Genomic DNA, 26,552 nt, shown 5'->3' with positions numbered 1-26,552 from the left:
TTTTTTTTCACTCTTTGTGGGAAAAAAACCCAAAAAATAAAATAAAAACTTCCATGTCCTTATGAAGAGAGCTGCATTGTTGTTATTCCCGATGTCCTGATCTGACTCTGGAAATTGTATTAGTTTACCTTAATGATTCATTCATTCATTCAGCTGAATGCCATTCTTTGCTTCCTGTCTCCAGCAGATCTATGTCTACCAGACCACAGGAATTAAAACTTCATGGTGAGAGGACTGATACCATGATACAGTTTAAAAATATTTACACATTTCTTACGTAATCAGGGATTTTAATAAAGGAAATGACTCTTATTTATTGCTGATCAAACCACCAAGCTCTTTTCTCAGTAAATGTTTCACCTCCCTTTCTGATATAAAAGACTTATTTTACACATGTTCTTGCAGTTAATTTATTTGAGGCATTATTGTTGCACTGCTGTATTTTTGACTTGAATGAGTCCATTTATTTCATTATTTTACTAACTTGCTGCTCACAAGGAATAGGCAAAAACAAAACAAAACAAAAACTAACTCATAAATGGGATATAGTGAAATAATTTGAAAATATAAGATATTTATTTTCACTTTACTGGTCTAGTTTGCAACGTAAACAATAACTGATTTCTCTTTTTGAGCCCACTTCTCCTTCCAGCTCTGCCCTAATTCCTTGCTCCTCTTTTTCAATCTTCTGAAGTACAGTTGTCTATACTCCAATCTCTCTCTTCCGACTGCTTCTTAAATTGCCTCCTACCACTACATAAACTGCTCTTGAGAAAGTCCCCAATAACTTCCTTATTGTTAAATACAAATGAAATTCTCAGTCCTCATCTATCAGAGGTAATGGAAATGCTACCCTTTAACTTGCTCAGGCCATGAACATTGGCATCATCTTCCTCTTTTATATCTCTTGAAACTCTTTCCTCTATTACTGCAGCTATCATAATTCAGGCTCTTATTATCTCTTATCAGCTAACTAACTGGGGTCTCTGTCTCTAGCTTTGCCCCAACATCTTCCATGTTATAGATTTTCTAACTGCCTATATTGTCATGTCACTTTTCTACTTAGGATCCTTAAACATCTTCCTAACATTCATAGGATAAAGTCCAATCTCTTGAGTATGGAAAATAGGTCTTTAATAACCTGATCAGTGTCTTCACTTTTATCTTTTTCTTCCTGCCATTTCCTTTTATATATTCTATATTTAAGGCATATAGCACTTCTTAGAGTTATGAAATGCATGCTGTTCCTCCTGTCTGAAATACTCTTAATCTTTTTTCCCCAAGAACCTATATCATACTTTATTATGGTAGTTGTCATATGGAATGTTAAATGAATGTTTGCTTTTTCCCACTTCCAAGTACATTGTTAGCTCTCTGAGGGGTTATGTCTTATTTATCTTTATATTCTTTATATCTTACTTATCTTCATATAGTGATATTTAACACATAATATAATTTATAACTTATTATAGCACATAATGTACCTACTGATTCATAAGCCTTGAATCAATGGATGGATGAATGGATGCACACATAAACACCACATCAGTAGTTTTGTATTTGGTTTTGCCAGTGAGGGAAAACTGCATAGTAGAAGAAAGTAGGAGAGACAACTGTCTGTTTGGACTGGTTAACACAGAGGTATGGAATGGGGAGAATTTGCTTTTTGATATTGTTTGGAGGTTTATGACTGTATGGCACATTTAGAAATTCCAGAACATTTAAAAATGATAACATGCAGAATGGCTTGGATACTGAGGCTTGGGATGTTAACTGACTTGCTTAAACTTTTTCAACCAATTAGTGCCAGGCTTGCATTTGAGTCAGTCTTCAATTTTACCTAATTTAGTATTCTGCAGATGCAAAATACATCACGTTTAGTACAACCCTGTTGTTTAACCAATAAAGTAAAGAAAGTACCAGGGTGAGAAATCTGTCCAGGATACCAGAAATGGAGATTTCCATTTCCATGCTTTCCCTACTACAGTATAAGGAGCATTATAGTGCAGTGGTCAAGAAGTTCACTCAATCCAGTCTGCCTGGACGTATATCCCAGCCCTGCCATTTACTGGCTTTGTGATTTGAGAAAATTCAGAACTCTTATCTGTAAAATCAGGGTAAGTATCCACATCATAGGACTAATGTGAAGATTAAATGACTTAATATAACAAAGCCCTTAGAAAAAGGCTGCCACATAGTAAGTCTTAAGGTTTTAGCTGTCATTTTTTGATAAAAGTGCAATAATAATGCATTTTCTCTTCCATTGTGTTCCCACTGAGTTTATATTATAGGTTATGCCATGCCGTGTTCAATTACTCTCATGTCTCTATGTCCCTATATACTGTGAGCTTTTTTTTTTGTTGTTGATGTTAATCCTCACCCGAGGATATTTTTTCCATTGCTTTTTAGAGAGAATGGTAGGAAGGGGCGGGGGAGAGGGAGAGGGGGAGACTGAGAGAGAGAGAGAGAGAAAGAAAGAGAGAGAGAGAGAGAGAGAGAGAGAGAGAGAGAGAGAGAGGTGAGAGAGACACATCAATTGGTTGTCTCCTGAACCACAGAGCAACAGCAGCCAGGGCTACAGTGTGAGCTTTTTAAGGATAGAGATCTTGCTCAAGGACCTAGCACAGTGTCTGGCCCACAAAGGGCATTTGATACATACATTTTTAAAGAATTAATGAACTCTTTTATTCTTTGAAAATAACAATTGGATACAGATTTTATCTTTGATACTAAACCAGAATTCATTGGCAATTTGTGAATTCTCATTTCTGTAAAAGAGATAGTGGAAGCATTGAGAAAGCATGTTGTAAGTTATTTGGACAAAGAAAGACTTACCACCACAGGATTTCTTACCCTGACACAGTAGTTACCACCCAATTATTTTCTGTCAAGACATAGGATCACATGCTTTCTATTCCATCTTTTCTGAATGAACTTCAATATGAAGCCTAAATATGAGGCCACATTTCCATGCGTCATTGGTAATAGAAATACTTTATGTTTGCCTTGACCAGGTTCATTGTTTTAAAAGTTTCTGACCATAGTACCAACTTTGAGTTTGGATTTGGTGTTCATATTTTTCTTTGTGGAAATTTGAATTGAGGCAAACATTTCATTTGATAACCTATACAAATTAGAGATCAGTTTTAGCATGACGCAAAAAGTAAGTGCTTTGGAAACAGCCTGGGTTGGAGTTCTGACTGCTGCTTAATAGCTGTGGGATTTCAGCAAGTTATTTAATTTCATTCAGCTTCAGCATGCGTCTCAGGGTTGATATGAGGAGTACATGAAATAATTATATCAGATACTTGGAACAGTACATGATGTAGTAAAGAAGTGGTAGGCTTTTGTTTTTAAACAGTGGATGTCATGTGAGATCATTTAAGATATATCCTAAGAGTCCTGAGCAGTGGTTAGAGCAGGGGTGGGCAAACTTTTTGACTCGAGGGCCACAATGGGTTCTTAAACTGGACCGGAGGGCCGGAACAAAAGCATGGATGGAGTGTTTGTGTGAACTAATATAAATTCAAAGTAAACATCATTACATAAAAGGGTACGGTCTTTTTTTTTATTTCAATAGTTTTATTCATTTCAAACATTTTAACAAGAAGAATGTAAACACTAATTATTATAATTTGAAACTTCAAAAAATGGAGGAATCATAGCACAATAACATACCTTATATTGAAGATGGCAAAGGCAAAATAAAATTGCCTAACAAAGGAAAGGTACAAAAGCCTTTCAAATTAAACTTAAATATAATAAAATAATTAAAAACTAAAACAAATGGAAAAGAACAAAATGTGTAAACAGTAAATTAAACATTTTTTTTAGTGCAACTTCCAAATTATGCCCAGGACGTAGATGTAGATGGCAATGTAGACTGGGTTGAAAGGTTTTTGGTCTTTAAAACATCAACTTCAGTGGGAACAGTGTTGTTGGTCTCCTTTTTAGCTAATGCTCTGATACTGTGCTCTCCAGGGGCATGTCTCCCTACATCACCACGATAACATGTCTACGCATTCCCAGGGTGATGGGGGGGGGGGGGGCGCGTCTGCGGGCATTACAAGGAGCCTCTGGAAGATTGAGAGGTTGTTCCTTCTACTGAATGGGCGGATATAAATCCGCCCACTCAGAAGAAGGAGCTGCGGCTGTGTTTCCCGACGTTGCCATGTTAACACTGCTGCTGGTGAAGGAGCGGCGGGGAGAGCAAGAGAACCCTCTGCTCTTTCGGCTCCGCGGGCCGGATAGAACAGCCGAACAGGCTGGATCCGGCCTGCGGGCCGTAGTTTGCCCACGGCTGGGTTAGAGTGTTGGCCTGGGAACCAAAGGGTCATAGGTTTGATTGTAGGGCAAGGGCAAGTAACTGGGTTACAGGTTCAATCTCTAGCCCCCATTGGGGTGCAGGTGGGAGGCAACCAATTGATGTGTCTCTTTCACATTGATGTTTCTCTCTGCCTCTCCCTCGTTCCCCTTCATTCTCTCTAAAATCAATGAAAAAAATATTCTCAGGTGAGAATTAACAACAACAACAACAAATATATATTCTAATATAGTGCTATGTATTGTCTGCTAAAATATTATGGATATTTAAGCTAATTCTTTTTTCTTTTAAGAGATAAGGGCTCTAGTTAGAATAACAAAAAGTCTAGAAATCAAACTTATGATAGGTGATGCACAGACCACCTATATCAGGATCTCCTGTTAAAAATACAGAATCCTTGTCCTCAACTCAATTATTTTGATTAGAATCTTTGGGAAGTCTCTGGTGTCCCCTATCTCTGCCCATATGGATTAGGCTCACTTTCTGTTCTTTCTTATCTGTCTTACTAGCCTTGGAAATGTCTGATTGTTTGTCTCCCTTCCAGACTGAGCTCCGTGAGGCAGGGACCTTAAATTTCCAGCATCTAGCACAATTTTGGATCAGTAGGAGGCATTTAGTAAATATCAGTTAAATGAATAAATCAATTTTTATGTATCTCTCTTGATTTATAAGATGATAATATTCTTGAAAAGTGGCATTAAATTCAAACACCTACATCAAAATTAATTTTCTTGCTATAAATCAAAGAGAAGATTTCAGTTATTCAGTTTTGCCCTATTTGAGGTAAAATATTGAGGTAAAATAATCTTTTTTAGCTTAATCAAGTCCCCTTTCCCCCCCTACATTTCCTTAACTGCCTAGCATTTCTTCATTTACTCATTGGTATTTAATGTGTTGGGAAAGAATGATATAGTAGAAAAGCTCGTTTTCAGTGTAGAAGCCTAAACCTAGGTGGACACAGTTTCCAAATAACAGCCTTATAAGAAAAGATGAAGAGCTAGGCTGCCCATAGCAAAGGATTCTCTGGAATGGAGGAGGGGAAGAACTGGAAATGAGCAAGGGCTTCAGTTGCCAGTGTTCTTTCTCTATTGAGGGTGGGGGAAGCGGGGGTGAAAGAAAAGACAATTCAAATACGTTTGTAGAATTTGAAAGTAGAGGGAAATTGTGTCCCGTTCCTTAGTAGAGCTTTAAGTTTCTCTCAGTCCTGTTGCCGCATGGGAGATCACGACTTCCAATTCATATTTATAACAAACTAGAGGCCCAGTGCACGAAATTCATGCACAGATAGGGTCCCTAGCGGCTGTCGGCTGGGGCCTCCCTTCACCTGGCCACCTGCCACCAGGGCGGCCAGGGTGAGGGGCTGCGGGCAGTTGGCCATCCAGCCCCGCCCCCCTGGTCGAACTCCAGGTTGAGGGGACAATTTGCATATTAGGCTTTTATTATATAGGACTAGAGGCCTGGTGAATGAAATTTATGCACGGGGGGGGGGGGGGTGTGTCCCTTCAGCCCAGCCTGCACCCTCTCCAATCCGGGACCCTTGGGGGACATCCCTCTCACAATCCGGGACCACTGGCTCCTAACTGCTCACCTGTCTGCTTGCCTGATCACCCTTAACTGCCTCCCCTGATGGCCTGGTCACGTCCAAATGCCCCCCCCTCCCCCGCTGGTCTGGTCGCCCCCAACTACACCCCCTGCCAGCCTGGTCACCCCCAACTGCCACCCCCCCGCCAGCCTTGTTGCCCCTCACTGCCCCCCTCTGCCGGCCTAGTTGCCCCCAACTGCCCCCCCCCCCTGCCGGTCTGGTCACCCCTAACTGCCCCCCCTGCTGTCCTGGTCGCCCCACACAGCCTGTTCAGTTGTCCATTCAGTTGTTTCGGTTGCAATGGTCACTTAGGCTTTTACATACAGTATATAGATAATTCTATTGCTTTAAATATGATGAAAATAGAAATAGTGATTGATGCCCCATGTCCCCAATTTTTAAAAGGAGTTTATACATAAAACATACTGAAATGTTAACAGTGATTATCTCTGGGTGGTGGGACTATGAATGACTGTCATTTTGATTTTTATGATGCTCTGAATTTTGAAATATTTTCAGTATGGAATAGCTTTTTCACCTTGGTTTGTAGCTAAACATTACTCATCATTTAGTTCACATCTCATCTTTCCCCTTTTTCTTCTTCTTTTTAATATGTTTTTATTTATTTTAGAGAGAGAAGAAGGGAGATGGGGAGAGAGAATCATTGATTGGCTGCCTCTTGCATGGCCCCTACTGGGGATCAAACCTGAAACCTAGGCTGTGTCCTGACTGGGAATTGAACTGTGACCTCCTGGTTCATTGACCCCACTGAGCCACAGGAGGCTGGACCCTTACTTAGTTGTGCCATGTATTCCCACTACATGCTCCTCTCTTATTCTGTGCATCTCATTCTCTTATCACCATGGACATGAAATAATAATCTGTTTCTGTTATTAAGCATCTATTTTGTGCTATATATTGATATCATATCTTATTTATTTTTGTATCAACATATAGCACAAAATAGATGCTTAATAAATCTTTTTGTTGAATTAACTGATAAGAAATTCAGTAAAATTATTTTACGATTTGCCTAAATTATAGTTTCCAATCAGGTTTTCTCCATTAGAAAAAGAAGCTATTTATAAGTAACTTGTAAAGACATATGAATTATGGAACTCTGAAAATTACAGTAAAATTAGAACACAAAATCAAGTTCTTAAATTATGTAAGGCCATGTATAAAATGTATCCGACATCATGTATTACATGTATCTGAACACTCTGTTCACTAATAGTTTGATTGCTTGTGATGAAGCTGAGAAATTGCTCTGAGGAAGAGTTTAGATTTTTTTCTTCCCTTTCTCCTGTGTGACATTTGTCATCTTTCTTTGACAGTGTAAACTCAATAACAAACACCGAGATATTTTTCTTGTTTGTCATCACTTGAGAATGTATAGTAAAATTTACACATGGACACTGAGTAATGACTATTTTAGTGTAAATCTTTATAAATTGATATAGAAAAAGGGTAAGTTAAGGATTATTTAGCTATGAGATTAACTCTGTAATAAGTGTGATATTGATTATTTTCAAGTTAGGAATACAAATGATACATTCAGGACCATTTAACAAAGACAAGTGATAATTAGGCTTACAGGCTGATAATTGGAGAAGTAATATGTTGAGGCTTGCATATACTTCTTGTTTACATAACAAGTAAAGGAAAATTAGATTTTTTTAAACAAAAGAAATACCCCATGGATTTTAAATCTCTACTGTAAGGGTGAGAAAAATGCTATTAAAAGTTAATCATTTTGTCTTCTGGTCTACCTCTGTTTGCACATATTTTTACCTAAGCACTTGTCAAATCATATTATGTTTCTTCTCTTCAAAACTGTGACTTCTTTGAGTGCAGGGTTTATGTCTTGTTTGTTCTTGTATAGTTGCTAGCACATGATAGGTGCTCAGATGTTTATTAAATTGAGTTAATTTGGTTAAGATGCTACCCTAAAGGCAAAAATTAAAATCAAGTCTTTGTCCTAATCTTCAGGATCGGAAAAACCAGTCCTGAGCTAAGAGAAGTGGAACTTAAGGGTCTTCTAAATCTGGACATTCACCTAACATTGGAATGGGCTTCCTAATTACTTATTTCCTATCTTTCATATTCTGATAGTTGTTGGCTAGAATCATGCTTATCAGGTTGGTGGCCAAGAACATTTGTAAAAAGAAATAAGATTTGTTACCTTTAAACTAATTAGATTTGTTACCTTTAAACTCTAGTATTATACAATGAAGTTCCTTATTGTATATCAGATTTTGGAGTAGGCATTCTAACCTTTTTTATTAGTAGTCAAATGTCATCATTTTTAAAAATATATATTTTTTTATTGATTTCAGAGAGGAAGGGAAAAGGAGAGAGAGATGAGAGAGATAAAAGAAAATCACCGATTGGCTGCCTCCTGCACATCCCCTACTCAGGATCAAGCCTGCAAACTGGGCATGTGTCCTGACTGGGAATTGAACCCTGGCCTCTGGTTCATGGGTGACATTCAGCCACTGAACCACACTGGCTGGGCAAATGTCATCATTTTTTAAGCTGTCAAGAAAGAGCATTTTGTTATTTCTTGAGTTTGTCAAATTCACTTAAACACTTTTGGATTGATAAGTCTGCCAAATCTACATAATGTGCTTTAAGTTGTTCAGAACATTTGTATAGGCCACAAAGGACAGAAGTACAAAGGGATAACACAGAAGTAAATGATATAAACAATGCTAGGATACATTTACATGTCATTTTTTGAAATATTAATCTTGAGCTAGTAATATCATCAATGCAGTATAATTTTCAGAGTATATTTCTGATCTTGTTGCCTACTTAAAGTTTAGCTCTTTTATACTAAAAAGGATAAAAACAAAGGGCTTTGAGATCTAAGCCAGAAACCTAATACTACCAGGACTGAAAAGTGTTTTTTTTGAAATACTAGCGTTGACAATCACCTTTTGAATCCAGTGTCTTCCTCAAATACAGTTAATGCTAGATAGCCTCTTCTCTAAGATAAACATTGTATTAATGTGCATATCTTAACCCCCAGGACTTGAAATAGCCAAAGGAGGTAGGAACTGAAAGGACATTGGATCCATGCTAACTTGCATCCTTGGGGGATTAGTAAAAATCGAGGTCAGCAAGAGTCCTAGGACGCAGGACAAATCAAGGAAGAAAGCACACCATGGTGGCTGTGTTTCTTTCCTACTGGCCACCACATGGGCAGCTGGAGAGGAAGGCGGCTCTCTCGTTTAGTGCTTTCCGTAATTCCTCTGTCTGTATGGTTGGCTTCTGGCCGGTCGCTTTTATCCATTCTTCAGAGAGGAAAATTCCACTTTAATTTTGCTAGGTACGACAGGAAGCAACATCAGTAGCACAGTGCCTCCCACATAGTAGGACTGATGGAATGAAATCAGACTGTTGTCTCATTCCAGTGGTGTGTCTGGAACATTCAGTTCCTTGGACAGATTCAATCTTGCAATACTTAATTCAATGTTTGAAATTATGGTTGTCAGATTGTACTAATGGAATCTCATTGGATTTCTAAATAACAGGCTAACCAGGAGCCCATTTTTAAACACCTGGGATCCAAAAAAACTTGACTGTAGTGGAAAGAGGTTTGGATTTAGTGACATATTAAAGTTACCTGGAAGCATTTTTCAAAAAGTATATTCTTAGCTACTACCTCTACTAGCCTCCAGCAAGGATACAGTAGGATCTCCAGGACAAGACACATGTGGTTGAAAAAAAGCTGCTCATGCAGTTCGGATTTCCTCTTCCCTAGCTTCTGTTCTCTTTACCTCTGGAGTTTGGAAATCAGTGGAGAAGTTGCTCTCCAAGGGTCTATCCGTGAAATTCTGTGGTTTTATTGGTAAACATTCTACTACCTGGTGATGCTTTTGTTGCCAGCAGTTATCAATTCTATACTTATCTTCTTTATTGGAACTTGTTTGTTATGTGGATATATTCTCTCAGGTATGGGCCTTAATTCTAAAGCGTTTAGAGCTATAACATAAAGGTAGTGGATTAAGTGAGGATCACTTTCTCCTTTTCCACCTTTTTTTTTTTTCTAGGCACATTCAACATCTTGGATCAGAGAACTTTGGAGATACGGGCTTTCTTAATCTTTAGAGGTTGAACAACTGCTGTTGAAACTCTGGCTAAGTTCTATTGTGCTGGTAGAACTAGTGGCTCTAGCATATAGTAATGACTCAAGAAATGGTGGTTCCAGCAAAGTACCTACTATATATGGTTTAATAATACACATTGTAGGAAAATATTGGTTAAAAGTAATTTAAAACCACCTCATTTTTGTTTTGACTCTTGAAAACTTTTTTCTAGTTGTATTTATGTGTTTTTTGAACAAATATAAATGGAGTGGCTTAGGGTTTCCTAATGAGATAAAAAAATAATCTTTCTAAAGAGAAGTTATTTTTTTTCTAATAAGTTGTTTGTGATTATCTATTAATGGTCATTTGAGTGGAAATGGAGCTTTTATTCATCAGTCCATGGTAGAATGTCAAGCTGAACCCCAAGCTAGTCAATTCCTTATTAGACATTTTATTATTTAAGTCCTTGGAATCATCTCAATGTGTTGAGCACAAAACTACCACTCAAATATATGAATTATTATGATTAAAACATTTTTTAATCATAAAAACATTTGAAGTTTATTATAAAGAATTGTATTGATTGACTTGGGGTGGTAACACACAATACAGTGTACAGATGATGTGTTGTTGAATTGTGACCTGAAACCTGTGTAATCTTGTTAACCAATGCTACCCCAATAAATTAATAAAAAGTAAAAAAAAAATTGTATTGAGAAGGAAACCATAAAAGTTATCTATAATTCCATCTATGATGAGCATTGTGGGAAATTTTGGTGTGTTCTGAAAATAATATTCACTTCTGCTGATAAAAGGTTTTTAAAATCTGTTGGAAATTTTCATATTTGAGATAAATTGTCTTAATAATTTTCAGTCATCCTCTCTTAACCCCCTCTCATTATTAACCTCCATGTTCTTAGTCTGGGGTCCAGTGATATGCGGGCTTCATGACTTAAGTCCTCTAGGACCCATAATCAATTTGGGAAACATGTGTAGTTACTGAGAAACAATTATCAATTACTTTTCCCTACAAAAGAGCTTCTCTGATTCCTTTTCTTGCATGGATTAGAGCATTCCTTACTTCTCTGTGGTTGAGACTTTTAAGGCAAAAAGGTGATATGCTTGGGTTACTCTTGTCAGATTCATGATCTTTTCAAAGTGCTTTATTATCTTTGTCATTGCTATTGTGACAATACTTTATTTCCTTATTATTTTTTGTCAGAAATTACAGAGAATATATTTTATTTGTAATCATGTATGACTTACCTAAGTTTATCACAATTAAAATGTTGAAAGTATCTGTCTACCCAATTTTTATTGAGTCAAAACTGATTTAAATGTCTGATTTCCTTGTTACTGCACTGTTCAAACTCACTAAGTGATATCAATTTTGATGCCATCTTATCTGTTTTTAAAGACCCCACGTACTCAGAGTGGAACAACTAGTAAACCTTATTAATGTCATCTTGTTTGAATTATGTCTCTTAGGGGAATGAAGAGAATTGCCTCAACGTGTCAAAATCTGGCTGAGCTGTTGGAGTCCACCTTAGACTAGTTTATATAAGAAGTTAGCATCTTAGGTGAGATTCATTAGACTTGCAGCACTGCAGGCTGTATAATATACCAGTAGCCAGGTGTGGGCTGTGATACAGGCTTTGAGAGATCTCTCTTACTGGCCCAGGGATCCAAGGCTTTCAGTGCAAAACCTGGCCAGCAGCCCGAGTGAGTAGGAGCCATGTGACTCTGGTGAGTTGGAGTGTGCAATTGCCTCCTGCCTCAGAGCTACCTGATCCGAATACTAAGCAGAGCGAGTGCCGGGCTGAGAGTAAGACATTGAAGCCACTGCAGAGAAAGGTGCTTATTCCAGAGGCATTACAAAACATGGAGATTAAAGACCAGGGAGCCCAAATGGAGCCGCTGCTGCCTACGGTAAGAGACAACCTGCTGTGATGTAGCTTTAACCCGGGCGTTTGCTGCAAAACCTGTCAGGCAAGCGGTCTGCTGGCTAGGTGCAGCGAGTGTACTTTTGGGGTGGTGGATAGCTCCCACGACATAAGGACAGGGGTCTCCTCCCATTTTGGGTTACTGAAATGCATAACGCAAAACACATGATCCCCCCCACCCCCTCTCAATATGGATGCACTATGGTGATGAAATGTCTTGTGTTTTCTGCTGTTTGAAGGGATGGCTAGGTTTTAGCAGCTGTGTGGCTTTCCCTGCCTGTTACTGCCTATCTCGGTGTCTCAGGCTGTGCAGTGATGTTTCAAGCCCCTGCAAAGAAGCCCCCTTTTATCATATTTATCCGTGGTAAATTTCCTCCTCATGCCTCATGCCCCTCACAGGGAGGTAAGTGAATCGGCTGCTGTTGCAGCTTAGAGATTTAGTCTCTGCAGAAACCAGGGGAAAGGCGAACAGAAGGATCATGTTCCGTGTGTGTGTGTGTGTGTGTGTGTGTGTGTGTGTGTGTGTTCTCTCAAAGGGAAATGTGTCATGGTTTACATACAAAGATGGTATGCATTTTGGGGAACAGGTATACAATCCAGATTTGAATATCTGAAGGGTTCCTGAATGCTCATTTGGAAATAGCCTGTTTATTGCTGGGTCTTTGAGCCTCCTCCCTCGACCTAATTCTTGGGTAAGTAGTTGATTTATCTATCTTCTGCACAAATCTCTCTGGCCAGCTCACAGACTTTGTAGATCCTCAGGCAGCATCTTCTTTCTCATCCTGGAGCAGCTGATGTTACTGTATTCAAGGGGGAAAAAAAGAAAAAAGCCCCAACAGTATTTTCTTAATGCAACAGAGATGCCAAATGAAAGCTTCCAGCCATCTATCAGAGCTGTCACAGCTCAGAATAGCAGACATCTCCTCCCTGCACCAAACCAGGTTGTTCTCAGCTCTCGGCTACTCAGGTCGGTGACCCACCTAGTAGAGTAGTGACTGGCAGGAAGCTGTCCATTTCCCAGTCTATTCCCAGGCATTGAACACATCTTTAAAGCAAATAATACCTCCAGGGGGAGTGGGCAAATTTGGGGCCACTGTATTTTTAGGGCCTTACCTCTCCTGCTGTCTCAAAATCTGCAAAAGATTCCAGTTTGCATCCCGGAATCAACTTTGGTCATTGAGCATGCCCAGTTCTCCTCAGGATGCCAGATTTGGGCAGGGAGGAAGCAGGGAGATGGGAAGAATCAGGAGTCACCATAAGAATGGAGCCTAATTAAAGGGCAGGGACAGTGTGTGTGGGGGGAGGTGGGGGAGAGGGGAGAGGGGTGTAGAAGGGAGGAGAGGAAAGCATGCCAGTTAGTCTGGCTGCTTAAAAGTAGAGACATTTCTTTGCAGATCAGAGAGGAGTTATTTTACAGAATGAGAGTAAAAGGTTTGTCTGTCTTTTCAAACTTGCATAGACACATAAATTAGGATTCTGTGGGTACTGAGAGTAAAGGGTGTCAAGACTATCAGAGAATTATTGTTCCCTAGATGACAGGAGCTCATCGTAGGAATTGGGGGATGGGGAATTAGGGAAGATTAAGACACAGGGGAAAACCCTGTTTTAGGGGAAGGGGGTTGGGAATTGTCCTAGAAAAGCAATCTGAAATCATTTTAATGTGGTGTGTGAGTTGTCACTTGTGGGGAACTGTTGAAGAATTTTGGAGCAAATGAGAAATTTAGAAGAGAATGATATTATGGGCTAGAATGGACAATCTGTGGCTTAAAAGAGCATAGAGCATAGAAAATACGTTTGTCTAGAAAAGAAGGTCTATAATAAGTTGATGGAATTTTTGAAGAGGCAAAAGTTTGCATTTTATGTGGATAATGGCCAGAATAGAATAGTTACATAGTTTAATGACAAAGAAGGATCATATTAGCAGTTCATTATAAGAAAAAAAAAGCCCAAGAAGATAGACAGGATGCTAAATTATTGGCCTACTTGTATTTGTATAGTATTTTCAACTTCCTCAAATGCTTTTATGGTGTTTTTTTTTTAGTTCTGAAAACAACCATGTTAAAGCAGATTTTATTATCTTAACTTTAAAGATGAGAAATTAAAGCACAGGGAGTTTGAATAACATGTCTAAGTTCACATAGGGATGAAGCCAGGACTAGAATATAGTCTTCTAAAACTGGTTCAGAACAAAAGCAGTGTTTTTTTTCAACATGACATTATTAACCAGGCTTATTATAATCAGATTCTGGACTGGACTTTTATGCTTGGAAGAAACAGAGAGAAACAACTTTGGGTTCTATTTCAGAAAATTTGCAAATAATTATGTGAGAGGCAATATGGCATAACATTTAAAAACATAGTCTCTAGGTCCCAGCATTGCTGTTTATATTCTGTGTGATCGAGGTAAAGTGATAAGCCTTAGTTTCTTCAACTGAAAAATGGGAAGGGAATGATACATATCTCTTGGGATTTGTGATGAGTAAATGAAATAACCTATGTCCAGTACCTGACATTTAGTAGTAGTAAGTATTCTGTAAAAGCTGCTGTTATTATTGATGGAAATATAGACATTGAGATGAGTTCCAGGTTTCAGGTCTTATGGAAAGTGGCTTGTCAGTGCTATGTCCTAAGAAGGAAAGTGGGGAAATGGAACACCGGAAAAGCAGTGGAGGTGGAGGTGGATTTTTAGTTATAGCTGTGGAATCTGTAGTACGGCGGGAAAGCTAATCAGAAGGGCATAAGAAACTTAGATTAGATCTGGGACAGAGCAGTCAGACATAGGTAGATGGAGAAGTCAGAGAGAAAGAAAAATCATAAGAATAGACAAGTATGCCAAATGAGTGAATGTATGAATTTTGATTCCAGCGAAAGGGAGGAAAAGATTCTTTTTAAGCCCCCAAGGTTTGCCTTTGTTTAGTATATATAAAGTACTTCTTAAGAGGGTGTGTGGAGACCCTGATGTGTTTCCCTTTTCTCTCAGCTCTTCTTTAAACTGATAATTTTCTTTTGCTGGTCAAGGCCTCACTGCATTGTGTAGGCCCCAGTCACTCTTAGGGTTAGGGAATTCAACTCATGTAGGCCCAGAGTATAGGCTGCCTTCAATAGTACTTGACTGTTATGTTTGAAGCTATTACAACAAGTCATGTTCCAAAGAATTATTCACTTATTAAATGCCTACTATTGGTCAAGTATGTTCTTGATGCCGGGGATACAGAAAAGAACAAGACGGACGAAATTCTGTCCACATGCATCTCACAGGGCTCAATGTAACTTCTTGAGAGACTGCTGTTTTCTTCTCAAATATTTCATCACTCTTATAAGCTCTTTGAGTTGGGTACATATGGGGAGTATATGTGACAATCATGATGCTGACATCACTTCAGTAATAATGGTTTTAATAATTTAAAAATATGAAGCCAGGAATATAGGATATTGTACATGACTTCAAATTTTCTGTTGACATTCAGTGTTGAATTTGCTTCTAAGAGTAATCTGGCAATTTTAAATTACCAGGCTATGGAAGAAGCTTTTAGGAGGATATTTTTATAAAAAATATTTATATCTCCTGCCATTTAATCTTAGGTGCTATGTCGTGGGTCCATGTTGAATTCATTCTAAAATTTTGATGTTCAAAAAGGAACTCATTTTAAGTGGAACTTACTCATAAAACTGTCCTGAGGTATGGAACTAAAGTAAAGACAACTTTTTAAAGGTAATTTGATAGTATAGTGTAGCTGGTGGAATTGAGCACCTTTTAAAATGCTAATTCCAGAATTCCAAATGGTCTGATTTATTGTTATTTTATTTGTGCAAAACAGTTATGAAAATCTTTGATATTAGTAAATCAGTGAAAGGAAAATGGGACTAAAATGTCAGAGTAACAAAAAGAGCACATAGGTTGGCTAAGTAATATTGGTATTTATATTTTACTTGAATTATAATTCAGATATAGTATGCATTTAAATAAAACATACTCATTACACATGGAAGCAAAATGTACACATGGAAGCCAAAGAAATAAATTCTCATTTCCACTTTCATGACTTGAATTGTTACTTTACAATGGTGAATGACTATAGAAATAAAATATGTGTATAGGATGCTGAGGTAATGAGTGGTAGAACATAAAGCCTATAGCAGTGGTTGGCAAACTCATTAGTCAACAGAGTCAAATATCAACAGTACAATGATTGAAATTTCTTTTGAGAGCCAAATTTTTTAAACTTAAACTTCTTCTAACGCCACTTCTTCAAAATAGACTCGCCCAGGCCGTGGTATTTTGTGGAAGAGCCACACTCAAGGGGCCAAAGAGCCGCATGTGGCTCGCGAGCCGCAGTTTGCTGACCACTGGCCTATAGTATTAAATTCATGATGAAAATATTGAGGTCAGGTGAGGAAGTGGGATAGTATATGAGAGAGGGGTAAAAAAATATCTAGGCCAAGTTCTGAAACTCAAATAGAGTCAGAGAGCATGGTAAGAAAAATAATGACACTTCCAATGTATCATTTTTTTTTCTAACCTTAGGATGGCTGCTTCAGAAGTTAAACTGGATATAGATAGACTATAGAGCATTGCACGATGCTACAAGTGAATGGAGAAATGTGGGTGCTACTCTCAATCCTTCTGTGCGGAGAAATTACCACTCCCTTTGCCACATGGAACACATGACTTGATTATTTGGCTTTCTGTAAAGATACACTTTCAATCTATATAGTAAATATTAGTGAAGTGGTATTTACTTTTAGGTAATATAGCTGTAAGTTAAAGTTCTAATATATTCTCCCACTTGAAATATTTGTCTCAGATACTCCTTGGGGTGTGTTCTTACTTAGAAAGAGGGAATAACTAGTGTATAATGCATCCATCTTGTGGAATCGTGTATGTTTTGGTCAGAGAACTGTAGAGATCATTTGGAGGCCAGATTTTAGATGAAATCCTTAATTTACAAATGATGAAACTGAGAGATAAGGACTGTATTTAAGGCATGCCATTTATGCTAGTTAATGGCAGAGCTTGGCCTAGAGTTCAAATCTCTTGATTCTGAGTTCATTCTTTCCACTGTTGTGTAATCCCTATTCTATCATAAACAGCTGAATGTCAAATTAAAATTATTATGGTAATTAGATAATCTTTGTGAATTTTTAGTAGCTATTATCTTAGGATCATGCTAAACACAAACATCTCTAGACTTCATGATAATCCTGAAAGGTTGCTAATGTTATCCAGTCTTACAGATAAAAAATAAGGCTTAGAGGGTTGAATAAGTTACCCAGGTTCACATAGCTAATGAGTACTGAGCCAGGGTTTGAAAATATTGTATCTAATTGACTTTGCTCTTTTTAATGTAAGTCAATTAAAAATAAAAAGAATCCCATTATCAAATTGGCTTTCACATCTAACTCTTCAAAAATCAAAGTACTATGATACAAGGTGCTATAAAATGTACTACTAAGGCATTGCAGGCCACATACTGCATGATTTCATTTATATGAAATGTCCAGAATAGGCAAAGCCTTAGAGACTAAAGTAGATTAGTGGTTGCCAGGGCCTGGGGTGTAGGGAAGGCTGCTAATAGCTATGGGGTTTCTTTTTGTAGTGATGAAAATGTTCTGGAATTAGATAATGGTGATGGTTATAGAAGATTGTGAGTACACTAAAACCCACTGAATTGTATGCTGCAAAATGGTGAATTAGATCTAAAAAATTTTGCAAATAAAAGTAAGTTATTATTTAACCATTATCATTAACAGGGAGAAAGTTGTAAGTAGTCTTTTATATCAGTCAGATTTATATAAATCAAAAAAGGGAAAGAACAGATTCATGAAAATTAAATCTCTCTCTCTCTCCCTCCCTCTCTCTCTCTCTCTCTCTCTCTCTCTCCCTCTCTTCCAGATGGTCTTTCCCACAAAAATTTATTTTCTGAGATTGGTTAGGGTTTTGGCAAACTATTTGCAGACCTGAGGTCTTTTGGAATATATCTTGAAAGCTGACTTAAAAGGGTATATGGGATATAATATCTACAGGAAATGAAGAGAACTCTTTAACTAGGATCAAATTGTTATTTCTTCTCCAAATGATCTCTTTAAAAAATTTTTTGTTATTGAAAGTATTACTTATGTCTCCTTTTACCCCATTGATCTCTCCCTGGCTGCTCCCGCCCCTCCGCCCCCCAACTCAAGCCCTCCCTCCTACTGTCTGTGTCCATTGGCTTTGCTCATATGCATGCATACAAGTCCTTTGGTTGATCTCTTACACACCTCTCCCCACTCTCCCCTGCCTTCCGTTTGCAGTTTGATGGTCTGTCCAATGCTTCTATGTCTCTGGATCTATTTTTGTTCATCAGTTTATGTTGTTCATTATATTCCACAAATGAGTGAGATCATGTAATACTTACCTTTATCCGACTGGCTTATTTCTCTTAGCATAATGCTCTCCAGGTTACCTGTTGCAAATGGAATTAATATTGTAAAAAAGAGGGTTTTTTTTTTTTATAGTAGCATAGAATTCCATTGTGTAGATGTACCACAGCTTTTTAATCTACTCATCTGCTGATGGGCACTTAGGCTGTTTCCAAATCTTAGCTATGGTAAGTTGTGCTGTTATGAACATAGGTGTGCATATATCCTTTCTGATTGGTGTTTCTGATTTCTTGGGATATAGTCCTAGAGTTGAGATTACTGGGTCAAATGCGAGTTCCATTTTTAATTTTTTGAGGAAACTCCATACTGTTTTCTACAGGGGCTACACCAGTTTGCATTCCCACTAGCAGAGCACGAGGTTCCTTTTTCTGTATGTCCTCACCAGCAATTGTTCCTTGATTTGTTGATGATAGCCATTCTGACAGGTGTGAGGTGGTACCTCATTGTCGTTTTGATTTGTCCAAATCATCTTTCTGAATTTTCTCTTGATACACTTTAATATAAGGAACACCAGAGCAACAAAATTTCTAAGAAAAATAATTAAACCTTACTTTGTGTTACCAACATTGTTTTAAGGTCTTTGTTGGTAGCCTTATAAAGTGTTATGTTACTTTATGGCAAATCAAACTCCAAAGAAAACCATCAATTAAGTATTTTATACTGATTTTTATAATATGTTTATGCCAGGATCTTATGATGTCCAAGATTATTTTTACATATAATATATACATACATAATGGTTTACCTATCATAAAATTCTCCTGTTCAGGAAATTTACAGAGCTGCTCAACCATCACTACAATCTGTTTTAGAATATTTCATTGCCCCCAAGGTTTTCTCCAGCCCATTTATAGTTAACTCTCAATTCCTACCCTAATGACTGATGTACTTTCTACTAATTTGCTTTTTGTCTCTATAACTTTGCCTTTTCTGAACATTTCATATAAATGAAATTATAAATGGGAAGTATTTTGTACATGGCTTCTTTCACTTAAGTGAAATGTTTTGAGGTCCATCCATGTTGTAGTGTGTATAAGAAGTTTGTTCATTTTTATTGCTGGAACATTTTACATAGTATATAGTTTCTAACTTTTACCTATTATAAACAATGCTGCTATAAATTCTCATGTATATGTCTCCATGTATATGTTTATTTACCTTTATCTTGGTAGAGTACTACAAGTGGAATTGCTGTATCACATAGTAAGTTTATATTTAATGTTTAAAGAAGTTGCCAGGCTCTTTATCAGCTGCACCAGTAATATAAGTGTTTTGGTTTCTCCACGTTTTTGCCAACACTCAGTATTGTCTGTCTTTTTGGATAGTCATTCCAATGAGTGTGAAGTGGCATGCTGTTGTGATTTTCATGCTGACTAATTATCTTTGTCCATTTGGATACTTATAACAAAATATCCCAGACTGGGTGGCTTATTAACAACACACATGGATTTTGCACAATTCTGGAAGCTAGAAAGTCCACGATCAAGGAGTGGCAGATTTAGTGTCTGGTGTGAGCCCCTCCCTGGTTCATAGATGGCCATCTTTCCGCTGTGTTCTCACAGGCCAGAGTGAGAAGGAAGCTCTCTGGGGCCTCTTTTATAAGGGCACTATCACCTTATCAAAGACCGAATCACCTCCCAAATGCTCCACCTTCTAATATCATCACATTGAGGATTTGTTTTCCCCCTTTTTTAATTTAAATTTTTTATTGTTGAAATTATTATGTCTCCTTTCCCCCCATTGACCTCTCCCTGCCCCATTGACCTCTCCTCCCAGCACATGCCTGAGGATTAGGTTTTAACATAAAAATTTTGGGGAACACATTCAGTCTTATAGTATTAATGTTGAACATCTTTTCATATGCTTATTAACCATTTGTATATATTCTTTGATGAAATGTCTATTAAAATCTTTCACACATTTTTTCCAAATTGTACTAGTTTTTAAAATATATTCTGGCTACAAATTTCTTGTTAGAAATATGATTTTTTGACCTAGCTGGTTTGGCTCAGTGGATAGAGCACTAGCCTTCAGACTGAAGGGTCCAGGGCTCGATTCCAGTCAAGGGCACATGCCTGGGTTGTGGGCTTGATCCCCATTAAGGGGACATGCAGGGGGCAGCCAATCAATGATTCTCTCTCATCTTTAATGTTTCTCTCTCTCTCTCCCTTTCCCTTCCTCTCTGAAATCAATAAAAATATATTTAAAAAAAGAAAAAAGGAAATATGATTTTGCAAATATTTTCTCACTGTCTGGTCATTAACACAATAGTTTTAAATTTTGATAAAGTATAATATCAATTTTTTTATTACTGTTTTTGGTGTTGAATCTAAGAACTCTGCCTATATCAAGGTTACAAAGATTTTCTTTCTAGAGGTTTTGTAGTCAGCTCTCACGTGTAGATCAATGATAAATATTTTGACTTAATTTTTGTATATGGTGTGAGGTAAGAGTTTAAGTTTAAATATTTTTTTTGTGTGAATAGATATACAATTACCCCAGCACCATTTGTTGAAAAGACCACCTTTCTCTGTTGAATTTTCTTTGCAGCTTTGTTGAAATCAATTGATTATAAATATAAGGTATCTTATCTGGGCTCTGAAGTTAATCTACATGTGTATTCTTACCCTAATAACACACTGTCTTGATTATTGAGCCTTTATAGTAAAATGTGAAGTCAGTAGTGTAAGTCCTTCAACATTGTTATTCTTTTTCAAAATGTTTTGGCTATTCTAGGTCCTTTGTATTTCCATATAAGTGGCAGAATCCACACTTTTGATTTCTACAAAAAACCTGCAAGGATTTTGATAGAGATTGCTTTGACCTTATAGATAAATTTGGAGAGAATTGTCATTTTACAATATTAATTCTTCCAAAACATGTGTGTGGACTGTATCTCCATGTTTTTAGATCTTTAGTTTCTTATGACAATATTTTGTAGTTTATTTGTTTTAGTGAGGACTTTATGCACTGAATCGAGGATGACACGGGAATCCCTGAAGTGCTATTTGTATACAAGCTCCTATATTAAGCTTAGGCCCAATTCCAAATAGTTTAGGACTCCAGAGTTTTCTCAAAGATGAAAATGGAGATTAATCTACTGAATTGGTGGGGCAGAGTAAGAATGTATCATAGACAAGGAGTTTGTATAGTTTTGATTTAGTCATAATTTCTTTTATATCAGTATTATCAAGACTTGCTCATTCATCATGAAAATTATGCTCTGAGAATCTAATAAGCAAGGTTTTTAAGAAAAATTTTCCCATTGTGTATTGAAGGTGTTAGGGTGCTGGAATGCCTCCAAAATTTATTTGTACCCCTGCTTCTTCTGAGAAGCTAAATTATTTAGAAGATAACTATTTTTTTTTCTTTTGACTATCGAGGCTTTGATATCAAAGATGATAACCCTAGTCAAATTCCAGAAAGCAGGTGCCATAAAATGTAGTTAGGTACATAACAACCACTGAATGGAATATAAACATAGCTCTGCTTCTGAAGCACATTTCATTATTGTTAGATTCATACTGCTTCTTTTATAAAAGCAGTGGGGATTTTCTGTAGATATTTAAAATGCTCTGGGAATAAGCCTGCCCATACTCTTTGATTTGCTCAGAAATATGGATGTGGTTAAAAAATGGAAAAACATGTATATAGCAAGTGATAGATCTAATGTATAATGTCATTTGAGTACATGCCATGCAATTTGTGTTTTATTAACAAATTACTTTATGATATAAATGCCTGTCAAAAAATGAGACATTAGGGGAGAAACCAAGATGGCGGCATAGGTAAATACCTGAACTTGCTGCTTTGCACAACCACTTCAAAACTACAACTAAAAGACAAAATGGTCATTATCCAGAACCACAGGAAGGCTGGCTGAGTGGAAATTCTACAACTAGAAGGGAAGAGAAAAGCACACTGAGACTCAGAGGAGGTGCAGAAGTAAAGTGCGGAGGCATGGAGGCCTGCGAGCGTGGAAAGGGCTGGTAACTGAGGACGCGGTTGCCTTTTTCAATCGGGAGGGAGACACAAGCTCCTGACTGCTCTGAACTCCAGTTCAGGGCGAGACTCTTGGGACCCAGACTCATATGGGGGAAACTGGACTGTCTGGCATCGGGCAGAACTCGAGGGCGGCTTTTTCTCAGAGGTGCTTGCAGCGATTATCACGGGACACTGAGACCTGGGGGCCTCTTAGCACAGGGCTGAGGATTAGCCATAGCTGTTTGCTCTGCCCTGTTGACTCTCTGAGACCCCGCCCGACCCAATTTACAACCCCACCCCAGCTATACGCAGAGGCTTTTGCATATGAATGGCCTGGCCCTTAGCAATCTAAAATTACCTAACAAACTGCAGCTGGGTCAGAGAACCCCAGAACTTCCAAAAGAAGGCCCAAGGCTCCACAGCAGCTTGCATTGCTTCACAGCTGGGCCTCATCTGGGCACCTCCAAAACCCAAACAAAGAAGAGGAATCTGCAGATCTCTCTGTAGCTTTTGCTGGGTTGCCTCAGGCAGAGGCTAAATTAGCACCTCTTGGATCTCTAGGGAGATCCAAGAGCCACTGTACCCAGGGGTCAGAGTAGGACCATCCAGATTACAACTTCTCAGATCCATAAGGGACACATTCAGGGGCAGACTCATTGAGCACCAAAGCCCCACTGAAGCAAGTCTTATCTCATAAGGGTGTCTCCAGCACAGAAATTCTCCCAGTGTAGACACAGCTGATCCTCACAGCCAATTGGCCTAAAGGTCAATTCCTCCCAGTGATACCAACAACAATCAAGGCTTAACTACAACAAGACTGTGCACACAGCCCACAAAGGGGTGCACCAAGAGTGTCCACCTCAGGTAACTGGGGAGGCTGAGCCACTGGGCCCTATAAGACACCTACCACACAAAGCCACTCTATCAACTCAGGGAAGCAGCCAAAATGTGGAGACAAAGAAACAAGTCACAAATGAAAGAAATGGAGAAAAACAAACGACTGGATATAGAGTTCAAACCACGGTTATAAGGTTTTTCAAGAATTTTCTAGAAAAGGCTGATAAATTTAGTGAGACCCTCGAGGATATGAAAAAGGACCAACTAGAAATTAAGCATACACTAACTGAAATAAAGAATAATATACAGAGATCCAACAGCAGACTAGAGGATCGCAAGAATCAAGTCAAAGATTTGAAATACAAAGAAGCAAAAAACACACAACCGGAAAAGAAAAAAGAAAAAAGGAATCCAAAAATATGAAGATAGTGTAAGGAGCCTCTGGGACAACTTCAAGCGTACCAACATCAGAATTATGGGGGTGCCAGAAGAAGAGAGAGCAAGATATTGGAAACATATTTGAAGAAATAATGACAGAAAACTTCCCCCACCTGGTGAAAGAAATAGACTTACGAGTCCAGGAAGTGCAGAGAACCCCAAACAAAAGGAAACCAAGGAGGACCAAACCAAGACACATCATAATTAAAATGCCAAGAGCAAAAGACAAAGAGAGAATCTTAAAAGCAGCAAGAGAAAAACAATTAATTACCTACAAGGGAATACCCATACGATTGTCAGCTGATTTCTCAACAGAAACTATGCAGGCCAGAAGGGACTGGCAAGAAATATTCAAAGTGATGAATAGCAAGAACCTACAACCAAGATTACTCTACCCAGCAAAGCTATCATTCAGAATTGAAGGTCAGATAAAGAGCTTCACAGATAAGAAAAAGCTAAAGGAGTCATCACTGCCAAACCAGTATTATATGAAATGCTGAAGGGTATTCTGTAAGAAGAGGAAGAAGAAGAAAAAGGTAAAGATAAAAATTATGAACAAAAAATATATATCTATCAACAAGTGAATCTAAAAATCAAGTAATAAAAAATTGATGAACAGAATAATCTGGTGAATATAATAGAATCAGGGGCATAGAAAGGGAGTGAACTGACAATTCTCGGGGGGAAGCGGGTGTGGGGGGTGTGGGAAGAGACTGGGCAAAAATTGTACACCTATGGATGAGGACAGTGTGTGGGGGGGTAAGGGCATGGGGTGGGGTGGGAACTGGGTGGAGGGGAGCTATGGAGGAAAAAAAGAGGAACAAATATAATAATCTGAACAATAAAGATTTATTTAAAAACATCAGACATTATATAATTTTAGAAAACAGTTCTAGTAGATATAAAATTTATATTTTTCTCCTAAACAAAGGGATTATTGAAAAACTTAAACTCAAGGACCACCTGCATTAGAATTTTCAGTAGGGCTTATTAAAAATGCAAGTCCTGGCCCTGGCTGGTGTGACTTGGTGGTTGGAGCATTGTCCCATACACTGAAAGGTGGCAGGTTCGATTACCAGTCAAGGCACCAATAAATTGTATATTCACTTAAAAAAAAAAAAAAAAAGCAAGCCCTGGACCTTAATCAAGCTTATTAGCTTAGAATATCAAGGGGGTGGTGCTAATATACAAGCAATTTAAAGAACTCTCTAGGTGATTCTTATGTACCTTGCCATAATGTTAACATCTTACATAACCATAGTTCATTATCTAAACTAGGGAATTAACATTGGTACAATTGTATTCATTAAGCCACAGTATGTATTGCAATATCACCAGTTTTTCCACTAATGTCCCTTTTCTGTTGCAGAGTTCCATTTTGTGTTTAGACATCATGTCTCTTTAATAATTTCCAACTTGTCTTTCCTTATGTTTCATGACCTTGATACATTTGAAATGTACAGGTTAGGTTAATTTTTTTTGTAGATTGTCTCTCAATTTTTGTTTGCCTGAGGTTTTCATCGTTAGATTGAGGGTATGCATTTTTTGTCAAGCATATCACTGAAGTGATGTTCCTTTCCTAGTGCATCATATTATGGGATAGTTGATGCCTTATTTCTGGGGATGTTAACCTTGACTATGGAGGTGTCTGCTGGGTTTTCCACTCTAAAGTTAAACATTTCCCATTTGTAATAATGAATATCTTGGGGGAGATATGTTAAGACTATGCAAATATCCTGTTTCTCCTCAAACTAATTTTAGCATTCAGCAGTGAATATTTCTGCTTATTACCTCTGTGTTACTGTAGTGTTTGGTGCTTTTCTATTTCTCTCATTTTTCCTGCAATTAGAAATTAGAATTTTCTGGTAGGGGAGAGCTGTTACTTCTCTATTTATTTACTTATTCATTCAATTGCTTATTTTTTTTAATTTATTTTTTTTTCAGTATATGCATTTTATTTATTTATTTTTTTAAATAAATCTTTATTCAGATTATTACAATTATTTCTCCTTTTTCCCCCCATAGCTCCCCTCCACTCATTTCCCACCCCACCTTCTGCCCTTACCTCCCCCCCACTGTCCTCATCCATAGGTGTATGATTTTTGTCCATTCTCTTCATGAACCCCCCATACCCCTTTCCCCCTGAGAATTATCAGTCCACTCCCTTTCTATGCCCCTGATTCTATTATATTCACCAGATTATTCTGTTCCTCAGGTTTTTAATTCACTTGATTTTTAGGTTCGCTTGTTGATAGATATGTATTTGTTGTTCATAATTTTTATCTTTACTTTTTTCTTCTTCCTCTTCTTTAAGAATACCTTTCAGCATTTCATATAATACTGGTTTGGTGGTGATGAACTCCTTCAGCTTTTTCTTATCTGTGAAGCTCTTTATCTGCCCTTCAATTCTGAATGATAGCTTTGCTGGGTAGAGTAATCTTGGTTGTAGGTTCTTGCTATTCATCACATTGAAAATTTCTTGCCACTCCCGTCTGGCCTGCATAGTTTCTGTTGAGAAGTCAGCTGACAGTCGTATGGGTGCTCCCTTGTAGGTAATTAACTGTTTTTCTCTTGCTGCTTTTAAGATTCTCTCTTTGTCTTTTGCTCTTGGCATTTTAATTATAATGTGTCTTGGTGTGGTCCTCTTTGGATTCCTTTTGTTTGGGGTTCTGTGGGCTTCCTGGACTTGTAAGTCTATTTCTTTCACCAGGTGGGGGAAGTTTTCGGTCATTATTTCTTCAAATAGGTTTTCAGTATCTTGCTCTCTCTCTTCTTCTGGCACCCCCATAATTCTGATGTTGGTACGCTTGAAGTTGTTCCAGAGTCTTCTTACATTATCTTCAACTTTTTGGATTTTTTTTTTTGCTTTTTGCTTTTTCGGTTGAGTGTTTTTTGCTTCTTTGTATTTCAATTCTTTGACTTGATTCTTG

The 26,552-nt window shown here is 37.8% G+C and overlaps 1 protein-coding gene across 7 annotated transcripts in view; it reads left to right on the top strand.

Moving 5' to 3' along the window:
• The first annotated feature begins 11,702 nt into the window (after positions 1-11,702).
• SLC4A10 (solute carrier family 4 member 10) overlaps positions 11,703-26,552 on the top strand; it is a 276,790-nt gene continuing 261,940 nt past the window's right edge. For 6 of the 7 annotated variants that reach the window (XM_080668207.1, XM_080668214.1, XM_080668212.1 and 3 more), the window contains exon 1: positions 11,703-11,929. In XM_080668207.1, the coding sequence (XP_080524333.1) occupies positions 11,882-11,929 (48 nt within the window). In that variant the 5' untranslated portion in view covers positions 11,703-11,881. Of the gene's footprint in view, positions 11,930-12,615; positions 12,636-26,552 lie in introns of those variants that run through there. The other variant, XM_080668209.1, reaches the window with a different exon arrangement.

Source organism: Plecotus auritus (genome assembly GCF_963455305.1).
Source record: "Plecotus auritus genome assembly, chromosome: 5".
NCBI classification, from domain to species: domain Eukaryota; kingdom Metazoa; phylum Chordata; class Mammalia; order Chiroptera; family Vespertilionidae; genus Plecotus; species Plecotus auritus.
The sequence above is the reverse complement of the archived record's forward strand: the minus strand, read 5'-3'. Positions and strand labels throughout refer to the sequence as shown.